General features: G+C 47.6%; 2 protein-coding genes and 1 long non-coding RNA gene across 3 annotated transcripts; 1 reads left to right on the plus strand and 2 right to left on the minus strand.

Moving 5' to 3' along the window:
- Nucleotides 1–145: 145 nt before the first annotated feature.
- Nucleotides 146–14,399, minus strand: LOC145516358 (uncharacterized). The gene is made up of 2 exons (XM_081517502.1): nucleotides 12,052–14,399; nucleotides 146–1,948 (listed from the first exon to the last, which is right to left on the minus strand). The coding sequence occupies exons 1-2, from the start codon at nucleotides 12,601–12,603 to the stop codon at nucleotides 1,772–1,774; spliced, it is 729 nt and encodes a 242-aa protein (XP_081373628.1). The 5' UTR covers nucleotides 12,604–14,399; the 3' UTR covers nucleotides 146–1,771.
- On the plus strand, nucleotides 11,737–23,871 carry LOC145516361 (uncharacterized). Its single transcript, XR_014061319.1, has 5 exons — nucleotides 11,737–11,864; nucleotides 16,455–16,528; nucleotides 17,388–17,553; nucleotides 20,789–20,874; nucleotides 23,659–23,871. It is a non-coding gene; the product is annotated as an uncharacterized LOC145516361 (long non-coding RNA).
- Nucleotides 23,872–25,054: 1,183 nt separating this feature from the next.
- Nucleotides 25,055–26,745, minus strand: LOC145516360 (beta-defensin 33-like). The gene is made up of 2 exons (XM_081517503.1): nucleotides 26,668–26,745; nucleotides 25,055–25,182 (listed from the first exon to the last, which is right to left on the minus strand). Exons 1-2 carry the CDS (start codon nucleotides 26,723–26,725, stop codon nucleotides 25,055–25,057), a joined length of 186 nt encoding a protein of 61 aa, XP_081373629.1. The 5' UTR covers nucleotides 26,726–26,745.
- Nucleotides 26,746–27,288: the final 543 nt, after the last annotated feature.

Here is a 27,288-nt window from a genome sequence, read left to right on the forward strand (position 1 = left end):
CTATAAGAGAATGTAAAAAATGATTATATATTTTATATATATGTATATACATTATATATAATTATATATGTATATATAATTGAATCACTTTACTGTATACCTGAAACTACCACAACACTGTCAATCAACTATATTTCAATAAACATTTTTAAAAAGGAATGAGTTTATAAGATAAACAAGGACCTCTGTATAGCACAGAAAACTATGTTCAATATCTTATAATAACCTATAATGGAAAAGAACCTGAAAAAGAATATATATATATACATATGCATATGGGGCTTCCCAGGTGGCACAGTGGTAAAGAATCCACCTGCTAATACCACCCCCAGAGAGCTCGGGAAGATCCCCTAGAGGAGGAAAATGGCCACCCACTTCCGTGTTCTTGCCTGGAGAATCCCATAGACAGAGGAGCCTGCTGGGCTACAGTCCATGGGGTCACAGAGTTGGACACAACTGGGTGAGCACACACAGTGCACCCCACACACACATATTTAAAACGGAATCGCTGCTGTTTTAGGGAAATGAAAATGAAGTCTTGTTCGGGCTTCAGAAGCAGGAGGGCAGGCCTCCGACTGATGTCTGGCCTGCCTGGGCTACATGCCTGCTCGCAAACACACCACTTGTTATCAGCAAGTCAAGCAGCACGTTAGCTAAGAGAGGGAGTGGGTCTTAGCATTTTCTCAAGCCCCTGGAGACCTGTCCAGCCCCTGGGGTCCAGAAAAAAAGTCACAAGATGAAACAAACAGCCTTGTAAAGGTTAAAGTTAAGCCAGAGCTGCATTTTTGTGTGCAGACTGATGATGGTATCAGTGGGAGGCCTGGGATTATAATTGCTGCTGCTGCTGCTGCTGCTGCTGCTGCTAAGTCACTTCAGTCGTGTCCGACTCTGTGCGACCCCATAGACAGCAGCCCACCAGGCTCTGCCGTCCCTGGGATTCTCCAGGCAAGAACACTGGAGTGGGTTGCCATTTCCTTCTCCAATACATGAAAGTAAAAAGTGAAAGTGAAGTCGCCCAGTCGTGTCCGACTCCTAGCGACCCCATGGTCTGCAGCCTACCAGGTTCCTCCATCCATGGGATTCTCCAGGCAAGAGTACTGGAGTGGGGTGCCCTTGCCTTCTCCGGGGATTATAATTGGGAGCTCCCAAAACTGCGATCTGAAGTCTCGCCCTTGAGGTGGATGCACCAGCTGGGGTGAAGGCATTCTGAGTCCGCTGTGGTTTTCCTCCAGGCAGCCCTGATGTTTCCTCTTTCCCCTTCAGAGCTTGTGTTTCCAGAAAAGCTCGATGGGCTGGCTGGACCTGGCATCCCCGTGCCACCCTCCCGCTCCTGACCAGGGGGACGTTTGGAAATTTCTGGGGACCTTTTATTCCTAACCAACGTAAGGTGGCCAGGGCATCTGGTACATAGAGGCTGAGAGGATGGCTAAGCACCTGGGTATCATTCCGTGCAGGAAACAGCGCTCTGGACCAAGGGCCGCCCTCCCAAAGGGTCCGCAGCGCCGGGGCTGAGAACCTAGGTGAGCGATGGTCAGACCTTGCTGCTCTACTGCTTATCATCCTGCTCCTGCTGTTGCTGTGACCACGTCACCTGCCGTCGGCCTGGGTTCCAGGAACGAGGATTTATCGTGAAATCAGTGGAAAAAACTGGTATGCTGTGGGCTTGATCTTATCAAAGATAATTGGCAGGAGAGCGGACCACGCTCGGTTACTCATCATGAAACAACTCCCGAGCTTCTAGTCCCCGGCGGGGCTGTGCTGTGATCCAGCCCTACCGTCTGAAACCCGCAGGCGGTGAGGACGGGAAACAGGATCTGCGCAGGACCGAGCGAGATACGAGCCAGAGATGCCCCCGCTCTGCGCCGAAGTTCTGAGTCATCACCAGCTTCACAAGCAATCGCGGAGGCGGGGCACTCCAGGGAGGGCGCACACTGCGTTCACAAGAAGCCTGTTAAGAAGAAATGTGCCCTAAATTACTCTCAAGTAGCCAACACCATTTTGAGGTGTTGGAGGTCAACAGTTTCCCAGTGCACTTGGATCCAAGTATCACTGGTCCCTTACAGGGGGCTCCGCTCCTCCCACAGGGTGACCGCTCGTCTGCTGCGTGTCTGGGACCCTCTTGCTCTGGGGCGGCCGTGGTAGGTGCTGGTCTCTCCAGGGGCACCGCCACCCTATTCCTTCACACATGGGCCTAGGTCAGCTTGCGACCATGGAGAGCTAGTGTGAGATTTGGGGCCGGAAGTCTGGAGACCGTGACTTTAGGAAGATGGGGGGCCTTCTCGGACTCCCATGAATGAGGCCTCCACACCCCCAGGTCCAGGCCTGCAAAGGGGCTGAGGTATGGTCGTGGGCTATGGCCCAGTTGGGGACACCCCTGCAGGGCCCGCTTTTTGGACAGGTGCTGACTCCATCTCTGATTCGACTCGGATGATTCAAGGACTGTGGGGTACTTCATGCTAGAACTTTTACTTCAGTGGATGAGGGGAGATGGACAACAAATACAAATGGCACGCACACGTGGGTGAGAGTGTATGAGTGCGTGTGTGTAGGAAAGGATCAGCTCATGAGGAAAAGGAGGCAGCAGAAAGGATGAAGGGGCTAGTTCAGAGGGCGGGTGGGGGAAAGTGTCTGAGGAGGGAGCCTGAGGCCTGCACAGGATGAGGCAGCAGCTCTGCGTGCCTGGGGGCGAGAGTCGTCTCGTTACTAGTTCCCAGTAAGGCAGGCACTCCCACAGAGGGGGTACAGGCAGATACACACACATGCCTGCATGTGTGCACACGTGCACAATGCACAGACATGCACCACACATTTTATCAGAGGTAGAAATAACATTGTCAAGACTGTTATCCCTTGAGTATTTCCGGTACAATTCAGCCAGTGTTTTCCAAGCTCCTGCGGTGCGCCTGAGGGGTGGTCACTGAACAAAAGTCTCAGGAGCGGGAACACGGTTTCAGAAACAGCTCTGCTACTCCTCCACCTTCAGGTGAAGGACTTGCCAGCAGACTTCAGACTTGCTGATGGCTTAAAAGGCCACGTCAAATGAACTAAGTGATTTAGAAAACTTTGCTTAGCCAAAAAAAACCAGAAGCCAAATCCAGAAAACACGTCTTACGGATTTTATGCAGGCAGGTGGAAAAGCAAAATGATGACACAGTTTGAAATTTTCTTGTTAAAGAAGGAAAAAAGACAGAGCAGGAGCCTAGAAACTTCCAACTGAGGTTATTTAGTGAAGAAATCTGCATTGTGCTCTGGAATCATGTATGTTTGTTTATGTATATGGTCCTCAGATCAGAGAAACAAGTCAACCTGAGATCACTTTCCAGAGTTAATAAAGGCATTTTTCTTACATTAAATGGATGATTCCTCTTTTCTCAATGGCCGAGAGTTGCACTTTCCCTTTCAGCTCCCTGAGAGGTGACGCTGGCCTGTCTGAAGCGGCCGCTCCTTCCTCCTCTCTGAAAGGAGGTGGGGTCCTCTCTCCCTTCAGGAAAACCTGCATTATGTCACTAGAGATGCAGCCTCAACAAAACCAGTGTGGTAAATTTGAGATGACGATGTTTACAATCTGAGAATCTCAAAGATCACGAACAGCTGTCACTGCATGTGAATCACAGGAAAAGTTCTATCGAAACATTTAACCAGCGACACTTCACTTTTCTCTAAGTTAAAAAACGATTTTAGTCACAGTATTTTACAACTGCCCATTGACCAGCCAGAACTGGTTATTCCTAGTTCAGTGAATGTTCTCAATGACCTTAACACTTTCAGGCGATAAAGTCATGAGACCAAAGGGCAGAAAGGAAAGTTAAACACTTGCAAGACCGAGTTCTGCAGACCCTGACGGCATGTGCCACATGTTACCTGCCCAGCAGCAAACAGTGATCACGGAACAGCTTCTGACAGAGGTAGAATGTTCAAATTCTAAATTTCTTCAAATAAAATCCATATGTAGGAAGTGCAGGCCCAGAGTCTGTTTCTTTCATGGAAGAATAATCTGCATGAGTTGGAACTGAGGAAGGGATGAAGACAAAATCTAAAAACATAGGGTCATTTCCTTCATTTTGTATAAAAGCTAAAAATAGATTCTGAGGTAGTTGAAGAGTTTGTTTTTAACATTCCTTCTTTCATTTCTGTGGCTATCCAGGTGAGACTGTTTTGCCTTATAAGAGTCACTGAAGCAAAGCACAGAAATAGTTTAGATATTATACATAGTATTGCCTGCAGGTGGCAGCGTCACCACCCTGGTTTGGTGGTAACAAGCGAATGGCAAACTTGAACTTGAGACAGTGTTCTTTCAGCATGTTCACAGGCCTTTCCTATGAGGTAATCAGTGTTATGCATGTAATTTCTGTTAAGTATCCATTAAGGAAGAACAGAAAGGCCAAACAGAACAGCGATTGTCTGTGTTCAGCGCCTGAAAGCACACCTCCAATGGACAATGCATGTGGTTCATTTTCCTTTTTATTCTGTGTGATGTTTGTTCTGATTATGTTTATTGAATTGAAATGTTATGTTTGTTGAATCTAATAATAAAAATAGGACTAATAATTTGTACATCTTTTAAAAATGCACAGGCTGGCATACACAAACATAATAAAAGTTTTCACCAGGAAACATTTGGGAAGTGTTGCTATGAAGGATGTGGCTGTGTGGGATGGGGGGGAGGTGAGGTGAGGTGATGGGCAGAACCCCAGGGCTGACCACAAGGGAGATGGGGTGAGAGTTGCCAGCTCCGTGTGCATATTTTGACCAACTTGGGTTTATTTCTAGGATTTAGATTTATTTGTTTTCTCTGAAACGGCTTTCTCTTTTAAAAGTGTGTAGTGGTTAAAAAAACAAAAGCAAAAACAACCTGGGATCCCTGGCAGGGTGCCTAGAAGGGCCATTTGCACAAGCCGAGGAGCTGCCGGGCCTGGGAGGTCCAGGCGCAGGATGGGGCGAGCTGCCGCCCTCTAGTGGTCGGACAGAGACTTGCACACACTCCGCCTCCCGGAGTTAGCCTTTCTCTTAAGAAAACTCCTGCCTGCCCCCCTTTTATTTTACAATGTTTTTTTTTTTACGTTTTTAGTTTTTAAATTATTTTTGGAGTATAGTTGATTTATAATGTTGTGTTAGCCTCAGGAGTATAGCAAAGTGAATCGGTTATACATATACATATATCCACTCTCTTTTAGATTCTTTCCTCTATAGGCCATCATAGAGTATTGAGGAGAGTTGGCCTATAGAGTTCCCTGTGCTTTGCAGCAGGTTCTTATTAGTTATCTATTTTCCATAAAGTAATGTGTATATGTAGTGTGCAGTGTGTATATGTAGTATGTATATGTAGTGTGTAGTTTGTATATGTAGTGTGTAATGTGTATATGTTAGTCTCAATCTCCTAGACCATCCCTCCCTCACCCCCACGGCAGCCTGATAACCATAAGCCTATCTTCCACATCTGTGACTCCTTCCGTTTTGTAAATAAGTTCACTTGTACTCTCTTTTAGATTCCATTCCTTTTGATAAACATGAAAGCCCCACACTTAATTCCTCCCCTTTTCCACCCAAAGATTCCTGGGGATGCTTGCCAAGAATTCATTCAACCTGCTACGTATTTTCATCAGCTAAGATTTGGTCCAATCTTTCTTGAAGCTTGTAATACAAAAATAAAAGGTCCCCCCATATGTCAAATACAGATGATATTTAACCTTGGATACACTCAGGTAAACAACTCCCCTCACCTCAGCAAGATTCCTGTTCTCTCCTGGAGCTGCACGTTCCTGGACGATGCTGCTGCTGCTGCTGCTAAGTCGCTTCAGTCGTGTCCGACTCTGTGCGACCCCATAGACGGCAGCCCACCGGGCTCCCCCGTCCCTGGGATTCTCCAGGCAAGAATACTGGAGTGGGTTGCCATTTCCTTCTCCAATGCATGAAAGTGAAAAGTGAAAGTGAAGCCGCTCAGTCGTGTCCGACCCCTAGCGACCCCATAGACTGCAGCCTCCTAGGCTCCTCCGTCCATGGGATTTTCCAGGCAAGAGTACTGGAGTGGGGTGCCATTGCCTTCTCCGCTGGACGATGCCCCTTGCTTTAATTCCTGCTGAAGATCCCAGCCCCTTCGAGCTTCCCTGTTATTTTAAGCTGCATGTTTCAAGGGCAGTGATGCATGTTCTATGAAGCAGGTTTCCGTCGCTCTGGCTCCTTTTGCTTCCCCCCCGCCCCTTTCTCGCCCTCTTTCTGTATCCTCAGCCTGTCTTGTCTTGTGGAGGAGAAACTGCTAAAGGAGAGGTAAGCAGCTCCAAGCTTGTGTAGACGGTGGTTCCAGTGAGTTACCTGTATCACCTCATTTATTTTACCCAATAGCTTCAGGCGGGAGGTAAGACCTTAGAAACCAGAGCTCTGTCCACTCTGCTCAGAGGGCCTCAGGGGTGGAGGTCTCTTCTGATGGACCATGGGAGGAAGGAAGCAATGGAAACCAGAGACCCGCCATCATCACCCAGGGTCTCCGCGGAAGCTCTTCTCTGAGCCCTGCGCCCCCCAGGAGTGGCTGCCCCCTGAGCCTCCCCGGCTCCCCGGTCCTCTGCCCACCCCCAGCCCCTACTCCTGGCTTCCCGGCCCTGGCATTTTGGGTCGCCCTTCTTGCTGTGTGTCTCTTAGCTTCCATTTCTCCCACCAGCTCTGTCTCTGTGTCAGTTATGTGCAGGGTTGCAGAACCACGTGGTCCACATCAGGCTAACCCAACCTCAGCTACAGCCTGTGGCCCCAACCTCAGCTACAGCCTGTGGCCAAGTTTTGGTGAAGAAACTTAGAAATTTTCCAGGACTGTCTTGTGTCTATGGGGGGCAGGGCGGGCGGGGTGTTCTCAAAAGGTTCTGGAACCCAGGAAAAGTTACTTCAGAGCATAGACAACCACAGCCCATCCCTGTGGGGCTTTCTGGGGTAGGGGTGCCTCCCATCTTTTTCCTCTTCACTTGTCCAGATTTGGTTGTGAGTCAGTCAGGGCTCTCCACAGAAATAACCCATTTCTTTAAGGAATCATCTCACACCATTATGAAAGCAAGTCCCAAAACAAACAAACGTTTTGGCAAGTCCCAAAACAAACAAACAAACAAACAGATCCAGTGCGGTAGACCAGCAGGACTCAGGGTAGAGCTGATACTCAGTTCAAATCTGAAGGCTGGCTGCTGGCAGGATTCCTTCCCTTTGGGGGAAGTCAGTCTTTGTTCAGGCCTTCAACTGATTGGACAAGGCCCACCCATGTCACACAGGGGTAATAATAACCTGCTTTATCAAAGTCCACTGATTTAAATGTAAGTCTCATTTCCAAGCATCCTCACAGGAACATCCAGAATGACATTTGGCCAAATATCTGGGCAGCAAGGCCCAGCCACATCCACACATAAGATGAACCACCACAAGGAGTTTCTCAGGTTTGCTGGTCTCTGTCTTCTGTCTCCCCTTTACCTCACAGTGTGGGTTTCCAGCAATTAGAAGCTTTGAGATGGACAGCATTTGTGGTCCCTTAGAGGTGAGAGGACATATGGGAGTGGTCCTCCATCCCTCCTGTCCGGCCCATTTATCCATTTTAAATTTCTAGACCTAAAGGACTCTTTTTATAAAGCTTGCATTTTTGTCTTTGCCAATTTTTAATTGAAGCAGAGTTTGCATAGAGTGAGGAGCACAGATCCTGAGTGTTCAGTTGGAATCTGAGTCCCCGTCAAGCTATGGGGCGGCTCCATCCAGCCCCAAGTTACCTTGACCCCCTCCCTCCTCCTCTCCAAGCATCTCCAGCTCATCGCACCTGCAGAACTGCAGAATCTGGGTGGTGAGGTCGGGACACACTCCCAGCAGTGCAAGGACCTCCGGCTTTGTATTCCAATAGTTCTGCTACGTTCCCATAGTTTAATGCCTGTAGTTCTCAACTCACATGGTTTTTCATTGTAGTTTACCTTTAAATAACATTTACCCTCATCTTCACTGAATGGTGGGCATTAGTCCCTTGGACTACAAGGAGATCAAACCAGTCAATCCTAAGGGAAATCAACCCAGAATATTCATTGGAAGCCTAATACCAAAGCTCCGATGCTTTGGCCACCTGATGCAAAGAGCCAACTCATTGGAAAAGGCCCCGATGGTAGGCAAGATTGAGGGCAGGGCAAGGAGTTGGCAGAGGATGAGATGGTTGGATGGCATCACAGACTCATGGACATGAATTTGAGCAAACTCCGGGAGATAGTGAAGGACAGAGGAACCTGGAGCGCTGCAATCCATGGGGTCACAGAGTTAGACATGACTGGGCAAGCAACTGAACGACAATGGGAACAACAACAAAGACCTCTGGGAGGGGGAAGGGACCACAAACTCGTCTGTGTTTGCCTTCTGACAGGGACTCGATAAAGTCTGTTGCCTCAGTGACTATGGAGTCAACGCTGAGAAGAGAGAAGGGCTTGGTCATTTACTGGGCTCAGATTACACATGTGGCCTCTGCAGCAGGGAGCTGGAAGCACCACTGGGGTGGCAAAGGAAGCCCAGAGTGTCCTGCACTATTTTCTGCTGATCTCAGCCTGTGAATCACCAGTGTTGTGGTCAGACTGCCCCTTGTGGGTCTGACGCACTCAGGAAGCTCTGAAAAAAAAAAGAGGCTTTTTGCTTTCGAGATCTAAAACTTACACAGCACACCTGGGCCATGGTGTCAGGCAGGGAGAGAATGCAGGGGGTGCCTGCTGCTGCTGCTGCTAAGTCGCTACAGTCGTGTCCGACTCTGTGCGACCCTATAGACGGCAGCCCACCAGGCTCCGCTGTCCCTAGGATTCTGCAGGCAAGAATACTGGAGTGGGTTGCCATTTCCTTCTCCAGCGCATGAAAGGGAAAAGTGAAAGTGAAGTCGCTCAGTCGTGTCCGACTCTCAGCGACCCCATGGACTGTAGCCTACCAGGCTCCTCCATCCATGGGATTTTCCAGGCAAGAGTACTGGAGTGGGGTGCCATTGCCTTCTCTGGCAGAGGGTGCCTAGGCTTTTGCTTTTGTTCAGGTATAAGGTTTGGGGTCTGGGTTTTCAAGGATGCTGCTGCTGCTGCTGCTCCTGCTGCTAAGTCTCGTTAGTCGTGTCTGACTCTGTGCGACCCCATAGACAGCAGCTCACCAGGCTCCTCTGTTTTCTCCAGGCAAGAATACCAGAGTGGGTTGCCATTTCCTGCTCCATTCAAGGATGCACTACTGGTGAATTTAAAGCATACGAGGGAGAATTTAAAGTGTAGGAAGAGAAACAAAAAAACAAGTGACCCAAATGGCCAGTTAGAGAAAGCAACCAAGGTTTCTAAAACAAAGGAGCGTGGGGAGGGCACCGTGGCCTGGCCCTTCCTCTGGCATTTTCTGGAGTTCTGTGAGTCAGTCTAGCAAATCGTACAACCTGAAGGGGAGGTATTGGGAATTCCTGACTTTGTAACCAAGTCGGGCAGAAGTGTGGGTGAGCTGGGGACCCAAGTTGGCATCTGAGGCGGGGACAGTCTTGTGGAACTGAGATCAGACCTGTGAGGCTGACCCTCCTTCTGGGGGGGTTAGTGTCAGAAGTGAGCTGAAGCCCTGGACACATGATCAGTGTCAAGAAGGGAAAACACACACACAAAAGCCTCTCAGCCAGGACCTGCGGACCCTCTGTGACCTCAGCTTTAAGCAACCGCTCTCGACTTCCACCTCCTGTCTTTCCGGCTCAACCCTTTGTAGACCAAGCACCTAGAATCCTTGACCTGATTCTGCTGAGTCCCTTCGCACGCCCCCGGATTCAGCCTGTTTTCAGGACTCCTCATGTACAGCGGGTCCTGTCTCCCCTGCTTGGATGCCACCTTCCCCTCCGCTCGCCTTCACTCCCCATGACTGCTTCACGGGGCACCTTCTTCTCCAGAGCTCCAGTCAGCCGTTCCCTATGCCCGCTCTCAGCTGAGAGACATCACGCCAGGTTTTCAAAGAAAATCAAAGCAACCAGAAGGGAGCTTCCCCAGTTGCGGCTCCCTGGCGTGTCCATGTCTGTGCCCACATGTGGCCTGTGATTCTCTCCAAGCTCCCTGCCCACCTTCCTGTCCTTCTCCCTGCCCCACCCCCAGCCCCCAGCCCCCACCACCTCCTTTTTCTTTCAGCATCTTTGCAGAGATTCTGAATGGTTTCGGTTTCATGATGACTCATCTTTGTCCAGGTGAAATATTCCTGTGCTAGTTTTCTTAATTTATTGTATTTAACTGCTTGCTTTATACTGATTCTTTTTTTTGTTTTTGTTTTTAAATTTGTGCCAGCTCTTAGTTGTTGCCTGCAGAATCTTTAGTTACGACATGTGAACATTTAGTTGGGGCATGTGGGATCTAGTTCCCTGACCAGAGATTGAACCTGTGTCCCTGCATTGGGAGCACAGAGTCCTAAACACTGGACCACCAGGGCTGTCCCTGCACAATCTACTTTAAAGAGGTTTTGTAGGGGGGTAGACAGAATTGGGTTTCAGGCTACGGGGATTTCTCCCTATGAACATGATTGTTGGTATGAATACATTCTTTCAATGGGTAACCAATGAGAATGACACAAATGGACCATCCACATTCTCATAACCAGATTCACAACTGCTGCCTCCTAAGCAGACTGCTTCCGACCAGGGTGGTCCCTCATGTGACGGTTAAGTCGGCACAGCTCTTCTCCTTCCTGAAGCTGAGCTTCCTGTGCTATACAGCAGCTTCCCACTAGCTAGCTATTTTATGTATGGTGGGTTTAAAACAGTCCTTTACCTTTGCTTCCTGAATCCAGTCTATAAATGGCTACTGAGTTATTTCCAGCTTGCAAACTTGGCAATGTTATTTTCTCATTTAAAGTCCTTCAGTATCTTCTCTTTGCTTACAAAACAAATTCAAATATCCAAACCTGAGCCTACATATCTTGCAGTGTTTCCTTTTTCTTTAGCCAAAGGACACAGGACTTCCTAAATTCACATTGAAATCTACACCTTTCTATCTTTGCCTATGATCTTCCTTTTGCCAGGACTGGCTTTACCACTGTGTGTGTCTGCCTCATAAACACTGATTGACCCTTTAGGCCATAAATCAAAAACTGACCTCACACCCAAGTCTTCTCAACCTCTCCCCCTGCTCTCACCCCCACACCATAGGAACAGGAACAGCTGTTCCTTCCTTTAAGACCCCTGGTCCTCACTGCAGTGAATACTGATGAACTGTTACGGTGTGGATCTGTTTGATCCAGCTGAAAGCCCCTGGCATTCCAGGAGCATATTTTGTTCATTTTGTACCTGGTCTGGCTAAGTAACTGGAAATCGTGGAAGCAGAGGAAATGGGTCTCATGAAGAATGGCACTGAGCCAAGTTGCCCTGTGCCTGGAAAGGGGGCCAGGAGAGTCTAGAACCTGAGAACAAGGTGACGCAGGAAAGGACCCATCTGACTGTTTGCTATCTTTGTGTAAGTCCTCTCATTTGAGTGCTTTGCCCAGAAACTTCAAGGATGTTAGATTACTATACTTGTGTAACATGAAGCAGGCGGATAAGCCTACATTTTGAGTAACTTACTTCCTTTCATTAAGCAGGAGGGACAAACACATTTTCCCTGGAGGCAGATAATTTGGCTTTTACTTAGTGCGGGAAGTATCTTTTTGCTGAGAAACCATTCACCAGAGCCTGGTGTCAGCAGGTGCGAGCCCTGGGCTCCGACGCTGTAGCGCCAGGCGCCGGCCCTCGGGTCCCTGCCCGGAGGTGCCGCGTCCGCAGCGGCCCCCTGTGTTTCCCTGGTTCACTAGCGCCCGGTGACGGGAACACGGCGGGCCGTCAGGGCGCCTCCAGGAACAGACCCTGGAGGACGAAGGAGAGGCTCCTCAGGCCCCGCTGCCCACAGGAGGGAGAGGAGGTGAGTGAGCGATGCTGAGGGCCCGGGCAGACGGGGGTCTCGGCTCCGGGGACCCCAGGCGGGAGCCCCGAGGACCAGGCGAGCGGCCGTCCTCCTGCGCTTGCCCCTCTGCGTCGGGCCCCCGCACCTCTCGGAAGCGCCTGGAGCCACGCGCCTCAGAACCGGGGGGACGTGGGGGTCAGCTCACCCAGCCCTGGCATCTCGCGGACGAGGGCGCGGAGGCGCCGCGAAGGGACGTGACCTGTAGTCGGAGGCGGAGCCGGGACCGGAGCCCGGGGGTCCGAAGCCTCGGTCCAGCGAGGTGGCTGTGGGATGGGACACGCGCGGCGGCGGGGCCCGGCTCTCCGTCCACCCCTGGCTCAGTGCTGACCTCGTGTGGTCCTGGTCCCTGTGGGGGAAGGGCCGCTCGAGGACGCCCCCCGGAGGCCGTCGGAGGCCGCAGGCCGGCGCGGTGCGGGCCCGATGCCCGACACACTCCCGGGCACAACCGACGCTCATGGTGGCCGACCGCGGCCCGAGACCCAAAGGCGCCTGTGAGCACGTGCGATGGTGCCTCCCCCAGAGCGACCTGAGGCAGAGTGTCGGGGCCTTGAAGGACCCCTTCTCGGTTCTCACTGGAAGCCGGACTCGGAGACTGGAGTGTGTGCAGAGGCGGGCGGGCAGGCCGGGGGCCGGGGGCCCTGAGCCCCTGAGTCAGCAGCGATGAGTGAGGCCCCTCGGGGTCCAGCGCGGAAGGCATGGGAGCCCGGGCTCGGATGGGAGAACTCTGGGCACAGACGAAGAAGGAGAAGAATCCCTCGTTCCTATGGTTCTGTCAGAGGTGCTTCCTGTTTCCACGCTCGAGTTATTCTCTGCCTGGTTCACACCTAAGGGCTCAATGCTGAGGAGACCTCGGAGTCCTGTAGGTGAGACACAGGTCGACAGGTAACAGGACACCCAACTCGTTCATGACGACAACGACGTCATTCTGTTTCTCGGGGGAGAGAACGAGGGCTCAGAGTGAGGCCTGTCCTGTCAGAGTGGAGTCACTAAGCTCCTCAGAGCGAACGGAGCTGCCAGCATCAAAGAGAAGAGACGTGTTAACCCAGGGCCGCCTGCTCCCTGGCCTGCTCTGCGGGAGGAGCACGTGGGGAGCAGACTGGGGCCTTTTATGGCCTCAAAACGGAAGACTTTTATGAGATTCTTGCGACTGCTCTCTCTCCCTCCCTTCTTCCCTCCATTTCTATTTTCTCTCCTTTGAAATATCAACCATCCTTGCCTTGGACAATTTCTCTCACTGCCCATACATCCTCCAGAGATTTCTCTCAGGGCCAATAAATAGTAGTAGCCCGCATTCCTAGGCCCAATGTATTTTTTTATCTCGCTCTAACTTTTCAGACAGAAATCTTGACATGAACTCAGTCATCTCAATTTTGACTCCACAAAAATGGTTAGACTCAATCCCAGGGTCACAGAAGCCCTGGGTGTTAGTGTTGTCATTAAAATTCCCTCAATTTCTTCACTGGACACAGTCATTTCTGACCACCCAGGGACATCTTGGCTGAAACTACAACTTGTGCTTCATGCATGAGTTGAAACTCTTCATTAAGTTCTGGAAGAAAAATCAAAGGTTTTTAGGGAATAAATCTCATGTTAAAAAAAAAAAGGGGGGATGAAAGCATTTATTAAAAAAGAAAAAACTGTCTTAAAAAACTTTTTCTGAAAAACCTTGTTTCATTTTTGAAGACTGAGGAAGTTGATCTTTTTGACTTGAAAGGAGGAATAAGAGAATTGAGTAAAAGGGGAAATGGGTAGAAATAAGGTAATATTTGCATTGTGGTAACAGAAAGGAGGCTTCCCTGGTGGTTCAGCAGTAAAGAATCTGTCTGCAATGTGGGAGATCTGGGTTCAATCCCTGGGTCAGGAAGATCCCTTGGAGAAGGAAACGGCTCCCCACTCCAGTATTCTTGCCTGGAGAATCCCATGGACAGAGGAGCCTGTCGGGCTGCAGTCCATAGGGTCACAAAGACGCCTGAGCACACACACATGCAACTGAGAAAGATTTAGCAACATAAAAGACGTCCGCCACATGATAAACCCAGGATATGATTTTGACCTTGTTTGACCACAGTTTCCTCCTCTGTGAAGAGAAGAAGTTGGCTTAGATGAACTCCAAAGGTTCCAGCCATTGTGAGTCAATGCCATTAATTGAGAGCAGACTATAAGAAGCCTACACATCAGAATCAAGGAGGTTAATGGTAATACTTACAGATCTATAGTGTCAGGACTGGAAAACTATCAAGAAGTAACCACAAAAAATCTAAACGAATAAGAGTTCAATGTGGGCTAGTGACAAAATTATTACTCCTAATTCACAGCTTTTCTTATGCAGACAGTAGCCAATTATAAAATATAACAAAAGAAGAATGTGACTGAAAAAGCAAAACCATAAAATATCTAAGCATCAAGTTACAAAAAAACACTCTGAAGGACCTAGAAAGTTTATACTAAGAGGAGGGAAAAACATGTAAAGGGAAATCTAGTTCTTAGACTCAATCACCCACATGTCATTTTTTTTTCTTTAGTAAAACCTGTAATTTCGATGAAGAATCAGTCAATAAAGCAATAACATTGTGTTTAACTTGATGGAGTAATTTAAATGTTATTTGGTAATAGAGAATCACTGAGCGTAGCGATGCACTCTGAAAGAGACTGAAGAGGGAGATTTGATTATCTTGAATTCGAGGAGCTGTGTTATTAACAGCTCAGATTACATAGTGCTGCCTCTGGCAGAGACAAACAGAAGAGCAGAAGGAGCAGAACCGTCTCTGACCAGGATTAGGTAGGTGCCAGGCAGGCTATAGTTTAGGTGCTCTGATGGTTGTTCAAAATGTGTCCCCCCGTCCTCCCCCAGACGGCCTGCTGTACTTAGATCACCACGGTGGCCCTGATCATTTTTAATTCCTTCCAATCATGTATGAGTTTGTTTCTCTTCTACGCAAGACTCGGTTTCCTAAGAGGACAGAGTCGTGAACTCAGACATGAGCCTTCCGTATGAGACACGTGGGAGTGAGGGCATGTCTGCGGGCTCAGGAAATTCATAGTTCTGGACGGTGCAAGAAACAGTTCCCGGGTCACTGCTGGGGACTTGTCTGTCATGGATTTTCAGAGGAGCCTCCATTCCAAGACTGAAAGAATTAAGGATGAAACTAACCAGGAATACAGACAGAAGTGGATAAACATACTAATAAATATCTTTGAAGAAAACCAAAGGTAATCTTTGAGGGTAGCTGTAAATTTCAGCTATTAGATGAGTAAGCACAAAGCCAAAAGCAAGCCAGAAACAATTTTTGCAACACATATAGGGGTAGTGACTTTAAATAAACATGGGATTCTGAGAAGTCAGCAAGGAAAGATGAATAGAAAAATGGGTAAAGCGTAAGAGACAAAAATGACCAAAAAACATTTTAAAAAATGTTCAACCTCAGAAACAATTTTTAAAAAATATATTAAAACAAAAAAGAAAATATTATTCCCTCAGTCAATTTGGAAAAATTGAAAAAATTCTTAAAACCACTAGTAATGAGAATATTGACAGTCAAATATACTTTTTAACATTGTCAGTAAGAGGATAAAGTGGTACAACAGTTTCTAGCATGGGCAATTGGGCAAAACCCATTAAAACTTGAAAAATGCATATGTATATGGAGATTCCACTTGTAGGAATTTATACAAAAGTAAGTGTTATATAAATTTCTCAAGATATATGTATGGTCATACAAATTTATGAGGCAAATTTATTTGAACAGATATTAAAAATTTTCCAAGATAATATTTAAGTGGTAAAAACACACGTTGGCATTGCGTGTGAAGTAAGATTCTATGTTTTAAATTACAAATAAATGTTTACACAATTTCATTTGCAAAGGATAAGAGCTGAAATATTCTGAATTGTAGGTAGTAGTTATAACTGAAGGGTGGGCCTATGGGTTTTTTAAAAATCTTTCATTTTTGCATTTTCTTTGTGACTTGAAATTTTGGTTTTTTTAGTTGAAACTTTCTGATGTGTATTATTTTTTATAATCAGAAAAACTATGATAGATTTGAATGAAAGTAAACATTAAAATTCAAATCCTAGAAATAATTAGGTATATTTCTCCACTAATTTTTAACCAATACAAACTCTTTCTTCCTTTAATGTGGATTCTCTAGGAAGGTTATAACCCACCACCATTCTGGATCTTCCTTTGAAAGAGTCGTGAAGAGCCAATCAACTGGGCTCTAAATCTTTTCTAATGAAACTCCTCACCCACGAGGGGCAGCCTTACCCTCCTTTTTTAACAGCCGGACTCCTGCCCTACCACTGACCTTGGATGCTCCAGCCTCTGCCTCACGGGGACGCTGCCTCTATAGGTGTGGGCACAGGAAGCCCTCAACCCCGGATATGAGTGAACCCCAGGCGAGCGACAGCTGGGGCTCAGGGAGCAAGAAAGGACGGAGCAGTCACACTCCTCCTGCCGAGGCAGGCGCGGGTAGGAGGTCATGTCTGCTCTGGTCCTGAGGTCCTGAGCTCCTCAGACTTCTGACTGTTTACTTGATTCTTCCCACCAGGCCTTCCGGGACCTCAGTCCAGGACAATGAGGCTCTTCGGTGTCTTCCTCACTGCTCTCTCGATCCTCTTCCAGGTACTGCCCGGTAAATACCAGCCACAATGCCCTGTCTTATCATTACTTGGTGTTCCCTTCCCTAAGTCAGCCATCATCAGAAAGTAAAGCATGACAGAGTTACTAGTAGGTCACCTCCACACCCAAAGTTAGCCACTGAGTGATTAGAGAATTCTTTCCAAAGCGTGTTGTTGTGTCTTCATAACGTTAAACGTCTTGTTGGTGATAACCTTCTCCCTCCTCCCCTTTCCCTGGAATGATCTGGATGATTTGTGAACTAAATCAGTTGAATCAGTTGGTTGGCATAACACAGTATGGAGGCAAAGTTCCTTTATTCAGGCCCAACCGGAGACCTCTTGCCACACATGTCGTGGTGTGACCTTGGGTTCCACTGGACAAGGCTTCCATCTGACAAGCTTGTGAGAGCTGGGTGGGTTTTGCGTGATGGGAGGTGGGGTGACTGGTGAGGCACACGGGGCAGTGGTTACGGACCTTGCGGGTAACACCCAGGTATTCCAGTGGCTGGGAGGACACATATTTGTTTGGGCTGTGCTGGGTCTTCGTTGCTGCGTGGGCTTTTCTCTAATTTGGGGGAGGTTTCTCATTGCAGGGACTTCTCACTGTGGAGCCCGGGCTCCGGAGCACAGGCTCACGGTGGCGTCTCAGGGGCTTAGTTGCTCCCACACGTGGGATCTTCTCAGACCAGGTTCATCAGCAGCAATGACATCTTACATCAGAACAGAGGGTGAGGGATCCAAGAGGGATGTTTGCTATTGGTGTTTAGCTGGGAAAGAAGGGTGTCCCAGTTGGATGGTGAGACCCCCAGATTTCCTCATGGGACTTCCACGAGACTTCATATAAATGTCTTTTCCTTTTCCAGACAGCACTAGGGCACTCAATTTTAAAAGACCCTGCTATCTTCAGGGTGGAATCTGCCTGAAGCAAGGGACGCCGAGCTGTGAGCCCTTCAGAGGACCCTGCCGAGCATTCACCGTTTGCTGCAAAATAAAGCTGAGCTGATGGAGGCAGCCCAGCTGAGGAACCCGGTGAGAGACCCAGAGCAAGCCTCCTCTTGTGCAAATAAAAGCAGACAGTTCTCACGTCTACACAGTCAACGATTTTATCATTAGGACAGATTAAAGTTATTTTCCATGGCAGGGTAGGCAGTGGGAGGGAGACAGTTAGAAGAGTTAAATTTATATTATGCTTTAAATGTTGCAAAGTGTTTTCATTCACAGAGCAAATGTGACCCTTAAGCCACTTTGGCCTGAGGCTGGAGTCCTGAGAGAGGTGTGATCATTCGGTGTCTTCCTTGTTCACTTGTCTTGTCCAAGGCCTGGCCCCTGCTGTAGTTTGCTGAGTAGGTCACCTTCCCATACAGGTGTCACTCTCCGCCCTCTGAGGAGGGAGCAGGCCTTGACAGGACCACAGCTTTCTGCAGTTTACAGAGCAGGTTTAGGGAGGGAAGACGGAGACAGGAGGCAAGGTGCCCAGGAAGTGGGGGACAGAGAGGAAGGACAAGAGACGCGAGCATTCTTCCAAAACCTAAACAATCTCATGGGAAAGAAAGAGTGTGACTGGCATTGCGGTGATGTGACGAGGACCAGTTCTATAACTGGGTCCAAATCAGTGATGAGTGGGCTTCCCTGGTGGCTCAGATGGTAAAGAATCTGCCTGCTATGCTGGAGACCCAGGTTTCGTCTCTGGGTGGGAAAAGAGCCCTGGAGGAGGAGATGGCAACCCACTCAAGTATTCTTGCCCAGGAAATCCCATGGACAGAGGAACCTGATGGGCTACAGTTCATGGGATCGGGAAGAGTCAGACACCACTGAGCAACTAACACTTTCGCTTGACTTTCAATCATGAATAATTAAAGAAAATTCAGAACAAGTTTGCAGATGAACAATCAGTGTACTGTTTCTGGCTTCTTTGTTTTGCCTCGGGTTTTTTTTTTTTTAATTCCTCAGCCAAAGTCACCTATTTCAAGCCTCAGCATCATCATAAATTATAACTGGTAATGACAGTCACTGCATTGTTCTTTATAAAAATTATCCTGCTTATTCTTGCAAGTTTTCCCTTTACGGGGAATTTTAAAATCAGCTTAGTCAATATAAAAATATTTTTAAATCCTAAAAAATATATATATATATATTTTTAAATCCTAATTTCTAGATTATCACTAGTGTATGGAAAGTCATGAGCCAATTTATCATTCTTTTAAAATGTATAATAATTTTCACTTGATTCTAATACCTAATCCTTGAGGAAGGAGACCAGTAGAACATCCTGCAGTAATAAAGAATTCAGTATCTGGAGTCAGATTCCTGATTCCAACTTTGATTTCACCACATAAAAACTCGAACAGCACACTGAATATCTCTAGTCTTGTTTTTCCTCACAGATACCATTAGGGATATTAGAATCTGTGTAAGGTAAGACTAGTTTTCTTCTGGTTGTAGGAAGGCCATGATAATCACCTTCAATACGCTTCACTTGGTGGGTTCTGACTAATTACATAAATGTAGGATGAGTAATCGGCCATCATCTTGGGATGAGAGGGAAAGTACAAGAATCAGTCAGTCACTCTGAAGACATCTGTTACAGAAAATGCTTCATTCGGAATAAGGGGGGTCATTTCTTATGAGAAGCCCAAGATTTCCTGAGTGAGAAAGAAAATGAAATCCCACGCTCAGCCTCTGAGACTCTAAGTTAGGGCCGGCTCGGCCAAAGCCCGGGGACAGAGGAGAGAAACAGCAGGTTAGGAAAAACCAGGAGGAGGGAGCCTGGATGGCTGTTAGCATCACTGACGCCATCTTGGGCTCGCGCAGCTCCTGCCATCCTTCTGCTGACCCTGCCCGGAACTGGCCTGTGCGGTGAATCACCTCTCTGTCTTCAGGGTCTTGGAGTTAATAGGTATTGTTTAATAACCTTTAGGACCAAGCAGCGTCTACTGCTAGTCCCCAAACGATGATGAAAACCTTTCCTGGCATATGCCCATGTGACCAGTTACCCTTTCACAAATCTTAACTTAGGAAAACACATTTCTCTTTCCAACCTCCCACCCACATATACCAGGTTAGCAACGAAATAGTCCCAGTGGCTCCTCAGAGGGAGGAGTGAGTTGTGAATGCTTTGGAGTCCTGCTCTGTGAGTAAGTAAGGTGCCCCCCCGCCACCTTGGTAAAAAACGGACTTATTGATTATACCCAGTGGCCTCCTCATTTTTGGATCTCAAGATGCCTTCTCAGTTTGGTGAGCTGTTTTCATTCCTTCCGTCCTTCATCAGGGACACTAAAGCCCCCATCTCAAGCTTGTTTTGATTCAGGCTTTGGCTGAGGAGAAAAGCCCTTTGACTTTCACTTACCCTGAAACTGTGCTGTGTTTTACAGCACAAGAGTCAGGAACACGAGGCTTTATTGGTCATTAGATATCACCATGACCTGGACAGGGTCCTGAATCAGCAGGGTCATTCCGAGAGCACAGATAAAGTCTATTGTCAGACTCAAGGGGACCGTCCTCTGTACAAGCTGAGTCAAGTGACTTGCTAGAAGAGATCTCAGACACCTCTCGGGATCTGAAGGGAGGTGAGTTCTAAACCATATGTGATAGTTTTTCTTCTCGATGTCCCATTCTGTTAAGTGCAAGAGTGATTACTGGAAAAATAAAAGATTGCATCTTGACTGTACTTGTGCCTGAGTTGAAGTAGTAGATGGTACTAACTCCATGAAAGTAAATGGGAAAAACATCATCTAAACTATTCACAGGTTCCCATAGAATAAGTGCTCCACCAATTTTAATCATTCTTTTAGATTTTTTTTTTTAATGTGGACCATTTTTAAAGTCTTTATTGAATTTGTTACACTATTGCTTCTGTTTTATGTTTTGTATTTTTGGCTACAAGGCATGTGGGACCTTGGCTCTCCAATCAAGGTTTGAACCCACATCACCTGCACTGGAAGGCCAAGTCTTAACCACTGGACTGCCAGGAACATCCCATCTATTCATTCTTATTTTTACTGTCATCATCATCGTTGTTCTTTTCTGGTCCTGCACCCATTAAGAGCTAACAAAAGAAACCCCTCCAGCTTTGCCTAGAACATGGTTAATCATTGCTCCTGTTAATTTCACGGGCTTTCGAAGTCCAGCAAATATTTCAGTTAGTACTCAGATCACAATTGAACAGTCTCTTCCACAGGCAGTTGCCCTGATTCAACCTATAAAAGAAGCTTTGGGTCATTCTTTATTCAACCCATTGAAGTGCTGTTTGTTTTCTCCTTTCCAGGAACTTGCAAGGACTCTCTTCGGAATCAGCCTTGAAGCTGTCTTACCTCCTGATCTTTGTTGTCTTCTTTTCTCAAGTGATACCAGGTAAATGGTCTCTGGCATCTTCCGGTCATATCTGAGTCCAGTTTCCTTTCTCCAACCTGCTCCACCTTCAGAGAGATACCCTGGTGTCGCCAAAGCAGCTCAGGAATGCTAATCTGGGAACAGTAGAAAAGGGAAGTTTCCCACCTGGGTTTGCAGAAGGCCATCTACCCTGGAGGCACGGAGAAGAAACCCTGAAATCAGTGGGAAAGAATGGGAACAAAGCATCATCTGCTTTCTTTAAAGTCTAATATGACGACACCCCTCATACATATTCTCCTTGTTTAAACCTCCCACCTACTGATGTATGTCTGAGCTGATAGCAGTGCCTGAAGTTTACCATTTGCCTCATTCTAGAGGCATTTTGTTCCTGGCTGCAGAGCAAGAAAAGAGGGAAAGCTTCAAGGTATTTTTTAGAAGGAGGTAATTCATACAGGTGGAATCATGGCATTTTGGAAAAAAACACAGATGTATATTCTCCCCCATATCTTGAGCAAGGGGTGGCAGGGATGAGAAAAGAAGGTGAGGCGGGGGTATGACCCCTGTGTGTTGAATGTCATGGGACAGCTTAGAGGGCGGTAAGATCACTTGGGTGCGCAGTAGAAAAGTGGCTGGTGTGGCTGAACACCAAGAGGGGCTGGAGGGTTCCTGAGAGCTGGCACCTCGCCTCCTGCAGGGAGTCTTGACTTCTGCTGCCATGTTGTGCTCTGTGCCCGCCGCCCCTTGTCCTCTGTCTTCCCTCACTCACTTCCTCCAGTCATCACATCATATCATGTAGTCACTCAGTCATGTCCGACTCTTTGTGACCCCATGGTCTGGCCAGGCTCCTCTGTCTGTGGGATTCTCCAGGCAAGAATAATGGAGTGGGTAGCCATGCCCTCCTCCATGGATCTTCCTGACTCAGGTATCTAACCCAGGTCTTCCACATTGCAGGCAGATTCTTGACCATCTGAGCCACCTAATGTAAATAAACTCATCTGACCAATCATTCCATTCCTAGGTATCCCTTCTCAGGGTTCCTTGTGCCTCCCGGGGTGTTAGCTCACAAACCTGACAGATAATGAGCTAAGCAAGCAGGGGCTGATGGATACAGGAGCTCCCCCAATGCCCACCCCCAGACCCCGTCCTCTGTCTGCTTCTGGTCAACAAGCCGCTGTCTGCCATGAGCCCACTGGGCACAGTGACCGATTCTGTGGCCTCACTCAGATGAGTGACCCCAAGTCAGTTTCCTCGCTGGGCTAATTTTCAATCAGAGAGAAAGGGACTGGGCTTTTGGGAAGAATGAAGAGAGAGCCGCAGGGCTCCTCATGTGAGATTCTCAGCACAGCGCTAGGACATCCGTGGGTCCCAGCGATGGGTCCAGGGGTCAGAGTTCCTGGGTCACAGCTGCTGTGATGAAGCCCAGGGCGGCATGGGTGGGCATCAGGACAGCCACCATGATATGGCACGGGGCTGGGGGTGAGAGGACCCGTGATGAGCAAGCTCTCTGCTGGAAGCCAAGTGCTAGCACCTTCCCTCCAGCCTGTGGGAAAATGGGCAGTTCAAGAAAGTGGAAACAAGGTTGACATTCCTGAGTGGGCAGAGCGGGGAGTGTGAGCCTGACCTCAGCCCTGGCATTGATCCCACAGGGCATTGATCCCCCAGGCCAAAGCCGATGAGAGCCAGCCCTCTGACCACTCAACCTGGCTCAAAAGTTGGTGACCTCTACTAGTGACCCAGAGTGGGCAGGCTGGACTGGAGGGTCCACGGGAGCCCTTGCTTATCTCCCCCACCTCCTGAGAGGCAGGAAAAACAACTTTCTTCTGTTTTTTATTTTTGGCTGCGCTGCGTCTTTGCTGCTGAGCCCGGGCTTTCTCTAGTTGTGGTGACTGGGGGCTCCTCTCTAGGTGTGGTCCTCAGGCTTCTCATTGCGGTGGCTTCCCTTGTTGCGGGTCCTGGACTCTAGATCGCAGGCTCAGCCGTTTGGCACACGGGGCTTAGGTGCCCCGGGGCATGCGGGATCTTCCAGGACCAGGGATCAGACCTGTGTCTCCTGTGCTGGCAGGTGGACTCCCAGCCACTGGACCACCAGAGATGCCCCAGACCAGCCTGAGTCCTGGTTTGGAGCCAGGTGGGCTGTTCCTTTCTCTCGTTTGGAAACCTCTCTCCCCTCAGCTGGTGCCCTGATCATTCTAGGTCCTTGGCTTTAGGGCCTTGAATTTTAGATCTTTAATCTTAATTGTAAGACTTATCTGAGAAACCCTGAAGACAGGAGTAAGTTCTTAGCCTGGGGATGGTGAGTGAACTTCAGAGTATTGCTGACACTCTTGAAGTGCGTGGGGCATAGGTGTGCGTGTGTTCACATATTTTAGCAAATATCTGAGGGCTGTGGTACCACCTTGTCTTCAGTGGGATCCCTTTCCAGGAAGATGAAAACACAAACTTATAAAAGTTTAATGTGCTGTTTCCAAAAGGCATTATCTGACAACTCCACAATGGCACATCTCAGAGGGCACAATAACAGGCTATAAACGTCATCCCAAGAGAGGTGTTTACAGTCTCTGATCCCAGTTTCCAAATTACAGCATAAAATTTCTGTTCATTAAAAATTATTGAAATTCAGCCTGTTCTCCTGCTGAACAAGCAAGTAAAATAGGAGGGACAAAGTGAGGGAAAAGAGGTGCATAAGACAGAAAACTTTCCTGACGGTATATTTTGGGGATTCCTGGTTGGACTGAATTATTTCTTCCCCCAGATAGTGATCTCAAGACTTTCTTCCAAAAACAAACATTTTTGTTCTTTCTGCAGGTTGTGGACACAGTAGTAGAATGCTTAATTTGTGTGACTCTCACACAAGTGTGTGCCTGAGAAAGAAAATAAATTGTCTTCATCACATGCCAGGCATGTGCCCTGGTAGGAGCTTCTGCTGTATGAAGGACTCATGTCTGATGGAATTTCCTGAATTAAGTAAGCTGAAGAATTCACATGTAATGGATCATCTCTGAATTAAATCGTAAAGCTGAGGCCTCATTCTGTTGTTTTCTTTATTCATTGACCACTCTTGTCAACAGCTATTGAACACCTGCTGTGTGCTAGGAATTGTACTGGTAGCTGAGGTGATGGAACCAAAGTCTCTTCTCTTATTCAAGTTGGGTAAATGAAGGAGTCTCCCTAGTGAAGGCCATGTGTGAGCTGAGACTATAGAAAGTGAGTATGAACCAAGCAGGGAAAGTCGGAGGACAAGCAGCGTGTGTTCAGTGTGAGGAGAGCACCATACACCAGAAGGACGACTGACACCGTGTCAGGGCTCAGTCTGAGAACCAGGAGGAGATGAGGTAAAACTTGAGACAGTATGGCCGATGGGTGAAGGACCTGAGACGCTAGAGAATGTGTCCTTCATCCTTTTAACAGAGAAACACTGAGACTTTTACATGGAGGTGTGACGAGGGATGGGAACATGGAGAGACTGGAAACTCAGAGGCCACTTAGATTATCAGCAGTGACCACGGCTGCTTCGGAAAGCAGTTTGCTGTCTCTTGTGAAGTTAAGCACACGTTTACCATGTGGAAACCCATGTGCCAATGGAAACACAGACGTCCTTCAACAAAGGGACACAAAATCTCGGTGACTTTTCATACTATAACACATACACACACACACACACACACACACACTCAAAGCTCTTCCCCCAGTCCATACACTTGTAGACATATATTAACAAGTTGGCTTCCCTGGGGCTCAGTGCTAAAGGATCTCCTGCCAGTGTAGGAGACACAGGAGATGCGAGTTTGATCCCTGGGTTAGAAAGAGCCCCTGGAGAAGGAAATGGCAACCCACCCCAGTATTCTTGCCTGGAAAATCACATGGACTGAGGGGCCTGGCGGGCTCTTCAGTCCATGGGGTCACAGAAGAGTCGGACAGGACTTAGTGGCTAAACCCTACCACCAACAAAATTAGGTTGTGGAGAACATCCATTTCAACAGTTACAGGAGCAGAGACTGAGACCTCGGAAAGGAAAGGCCTGTCCAGAGTTAATCACCTAACGAGTGGTGTGACCAGACTTAGAACTGAAATCTTCCCATCCAGTTCATGACCTCATGCACGCAGAAAGACCCCAGGGGACCCGGGTGAGCAGTGGCTCTTATTAAACAGGACTCAGCGGTGGGCAGTGTCTCGTGCTGCTGTGGACCCTCCGAGGCTGCAACTAGACTCTGCAGCAGTGCTTCTTCCAGCTCTTGCATTCTGCAGGCAAGATGACACACTCAAGGGTGTTTTGATGCTTGCAGGCACCACCCATTTTCCCACATTCAAGGTTTTTCTTTTTTTCATTCTCTATAAAGGAAGGGGAGGTGAAAAAGACACAAATAAATAAGGCATGTTTAACTAAAGCCACCAGAATTCATCTTGTATAGCAAGGAACTCCAAATTACAGTCCACAGGGACACAGCTGGTACTCTCCTTGTTTTGGTGTGACCTACAAGCTTGGAATGTTTTTCCACATTTTTAAAAATTGTAGTAAGAACTGAGAAGGGGCCATGAGTTTTTCTGTAGGAAGGTTATCTTGCTCATTCATTCAAACAGGTTCTGGGGACTTCCCTCAGGCTTCCCTGATGGCTAAGCTGGTAAAGAATCTGCCTGCTAATGCAGGAGACACAGGAGACGCAGGTTCGATCCCTGGGTCAGGAAGATCCCCTGGAGAAGGGAATGGCAACCCACTCCAGTATTCTTGCCTGGAGAACCCCAGGGCAGAGGAGCCTGATAGGCTATAAACCATGGGGTCACAAAGAGTGGACCACATCTGAGCGACTAAACAACAGCTGGACCTGCTTGGTTAATGAATTCTGAGCGGAACCGACGTTTCCCTTCAGGGCTGGAGCCCTTAATCTCCAGCACGAGATCCTGAGAGCGCTTCCTCGGACACAGGCCCGGCAGCCCTCACGGCGGTGGCTGCTCCTCGGGGTGGGGGGTCTGATCAGAGCACCCCGGGCCCTCACGGATGGGCATCATCTGAACAAGAATTAACTTTGGCTCTTTTAAGATGCTAAGACCTGGAGGCGCTGTCACCACAGCACAGCCTGGAGCATACTGTCACATGAGGAGGGCTGCGGGGAAAACGCGGGACACCCAGTTTAGCCTGGATTTCGGGTGAACAACAAATAACCTTGTAGGATAAGTATGTCCCAAGTGTTGCACAGGTCACACTCAAGCTAAAGTATTTGTTGATTTTATATAATTCAGTAAGTAAATTAGTTTTCTGGGATTGTTGAATGTTTAATAAAAGCAAGGTCTTTGGAGTCAAACCCTCTTGGATTTGAGTTAAAGTCCTCCCTACATTCAACCTGCACTACTTTGAACAAATTGCTTCATTTCTTAATCCCATCTTGTAAAATGGCCCACCCTGTAAATATTGCTATGAGAAATGTATTTGGGATAAGACATTAAAAGTTTCATTGCTTTGGTAAGGAGGAAGTGGTCAACATTATTCACTATTATTCTTAGTGTTACTGTTAGTCACATGGAAATGATTTGTAAGTTATAAAGTCCTCTGTAAATGTTATCTATCACCATTACAATTTATGGGTTTACTACCAACTAGTTAAGGGCAATTATGGGAGGCTATTTTTCACTTCTTTAAGCTTCTCTTTAGTTACTTGTAAAATGGAGCATGTTGTATATGCTATGCTTCTCTCAGATTTGATATTATTCCATTGGCACATATTTTAGCACATCACTGGATGATGAATCAGCTTGACCTTCCCTACTCCAGGCTCCAAGGTCATCCACCATATCATCCTACCAGTTGCATCTGCCACTTACCCAGTGTCGTCCGGATAAGACACACAAATAAGAGGAAGAGAAGGTACAGTAGCTTCATGATGGGAAAGGAGTTTTCGGAATTTCACGTAGAACCAGAGTCTGGTGGCACACATGAATCAGGGCAGATGATCTAGGAAAGAGTTTGAAAACTTCAGCTGGAAAGAAAATGCTTTTATTCCTACTAGAGATGTTCAGCTGGGCCTGGGCCTAATTTGAGGATGTTTCATCTATGGACACATGGTCAAATGTCTGCCTGTTGTAAAGGAAGAGGTTTGCAGGAAGTCAGGGTTTCCACATTGATTCTCACTTCTGCTTATGGTTCTGAGGTTTGGGACATTTTTTGGAGAAAAATCATTAAAAATTGAATTCTGTTAGCAAATTATTCATTTCTTTTTTCATCTTTATTTCATGTCTCTGCATCTGCCCATTTCTCCTTTCAGAATAAACACCCTCAATCCATGGGGTCGCAAAGAGTTGGACACGACTGACTGAACAACAGCAACCCAACACACATACACATTTTACAATTGAAAAATGAGAAGGAATTTTGGAAATTAAAATGATCTTTTTTCACTCTCAACATTTTTTTTTTTTTTGCTACCATTTACAGAGAGAATTGAT

Source organism: Giraffa tippelskirchi, chromosome 8 (assembly GCF_054371585.1).
Source record: "Giraffa tippelskirchi isolate mGirTip1 chromosome 8, T2T-mGirTip1v1.2.pri, whole genome shotgun sequence".
NCBI lineage: Eukaryota > Metazoa > Chordata > Mammalia > Artiodactyla > Giraffidae > Giraffa > Giraffa tippelskirchi.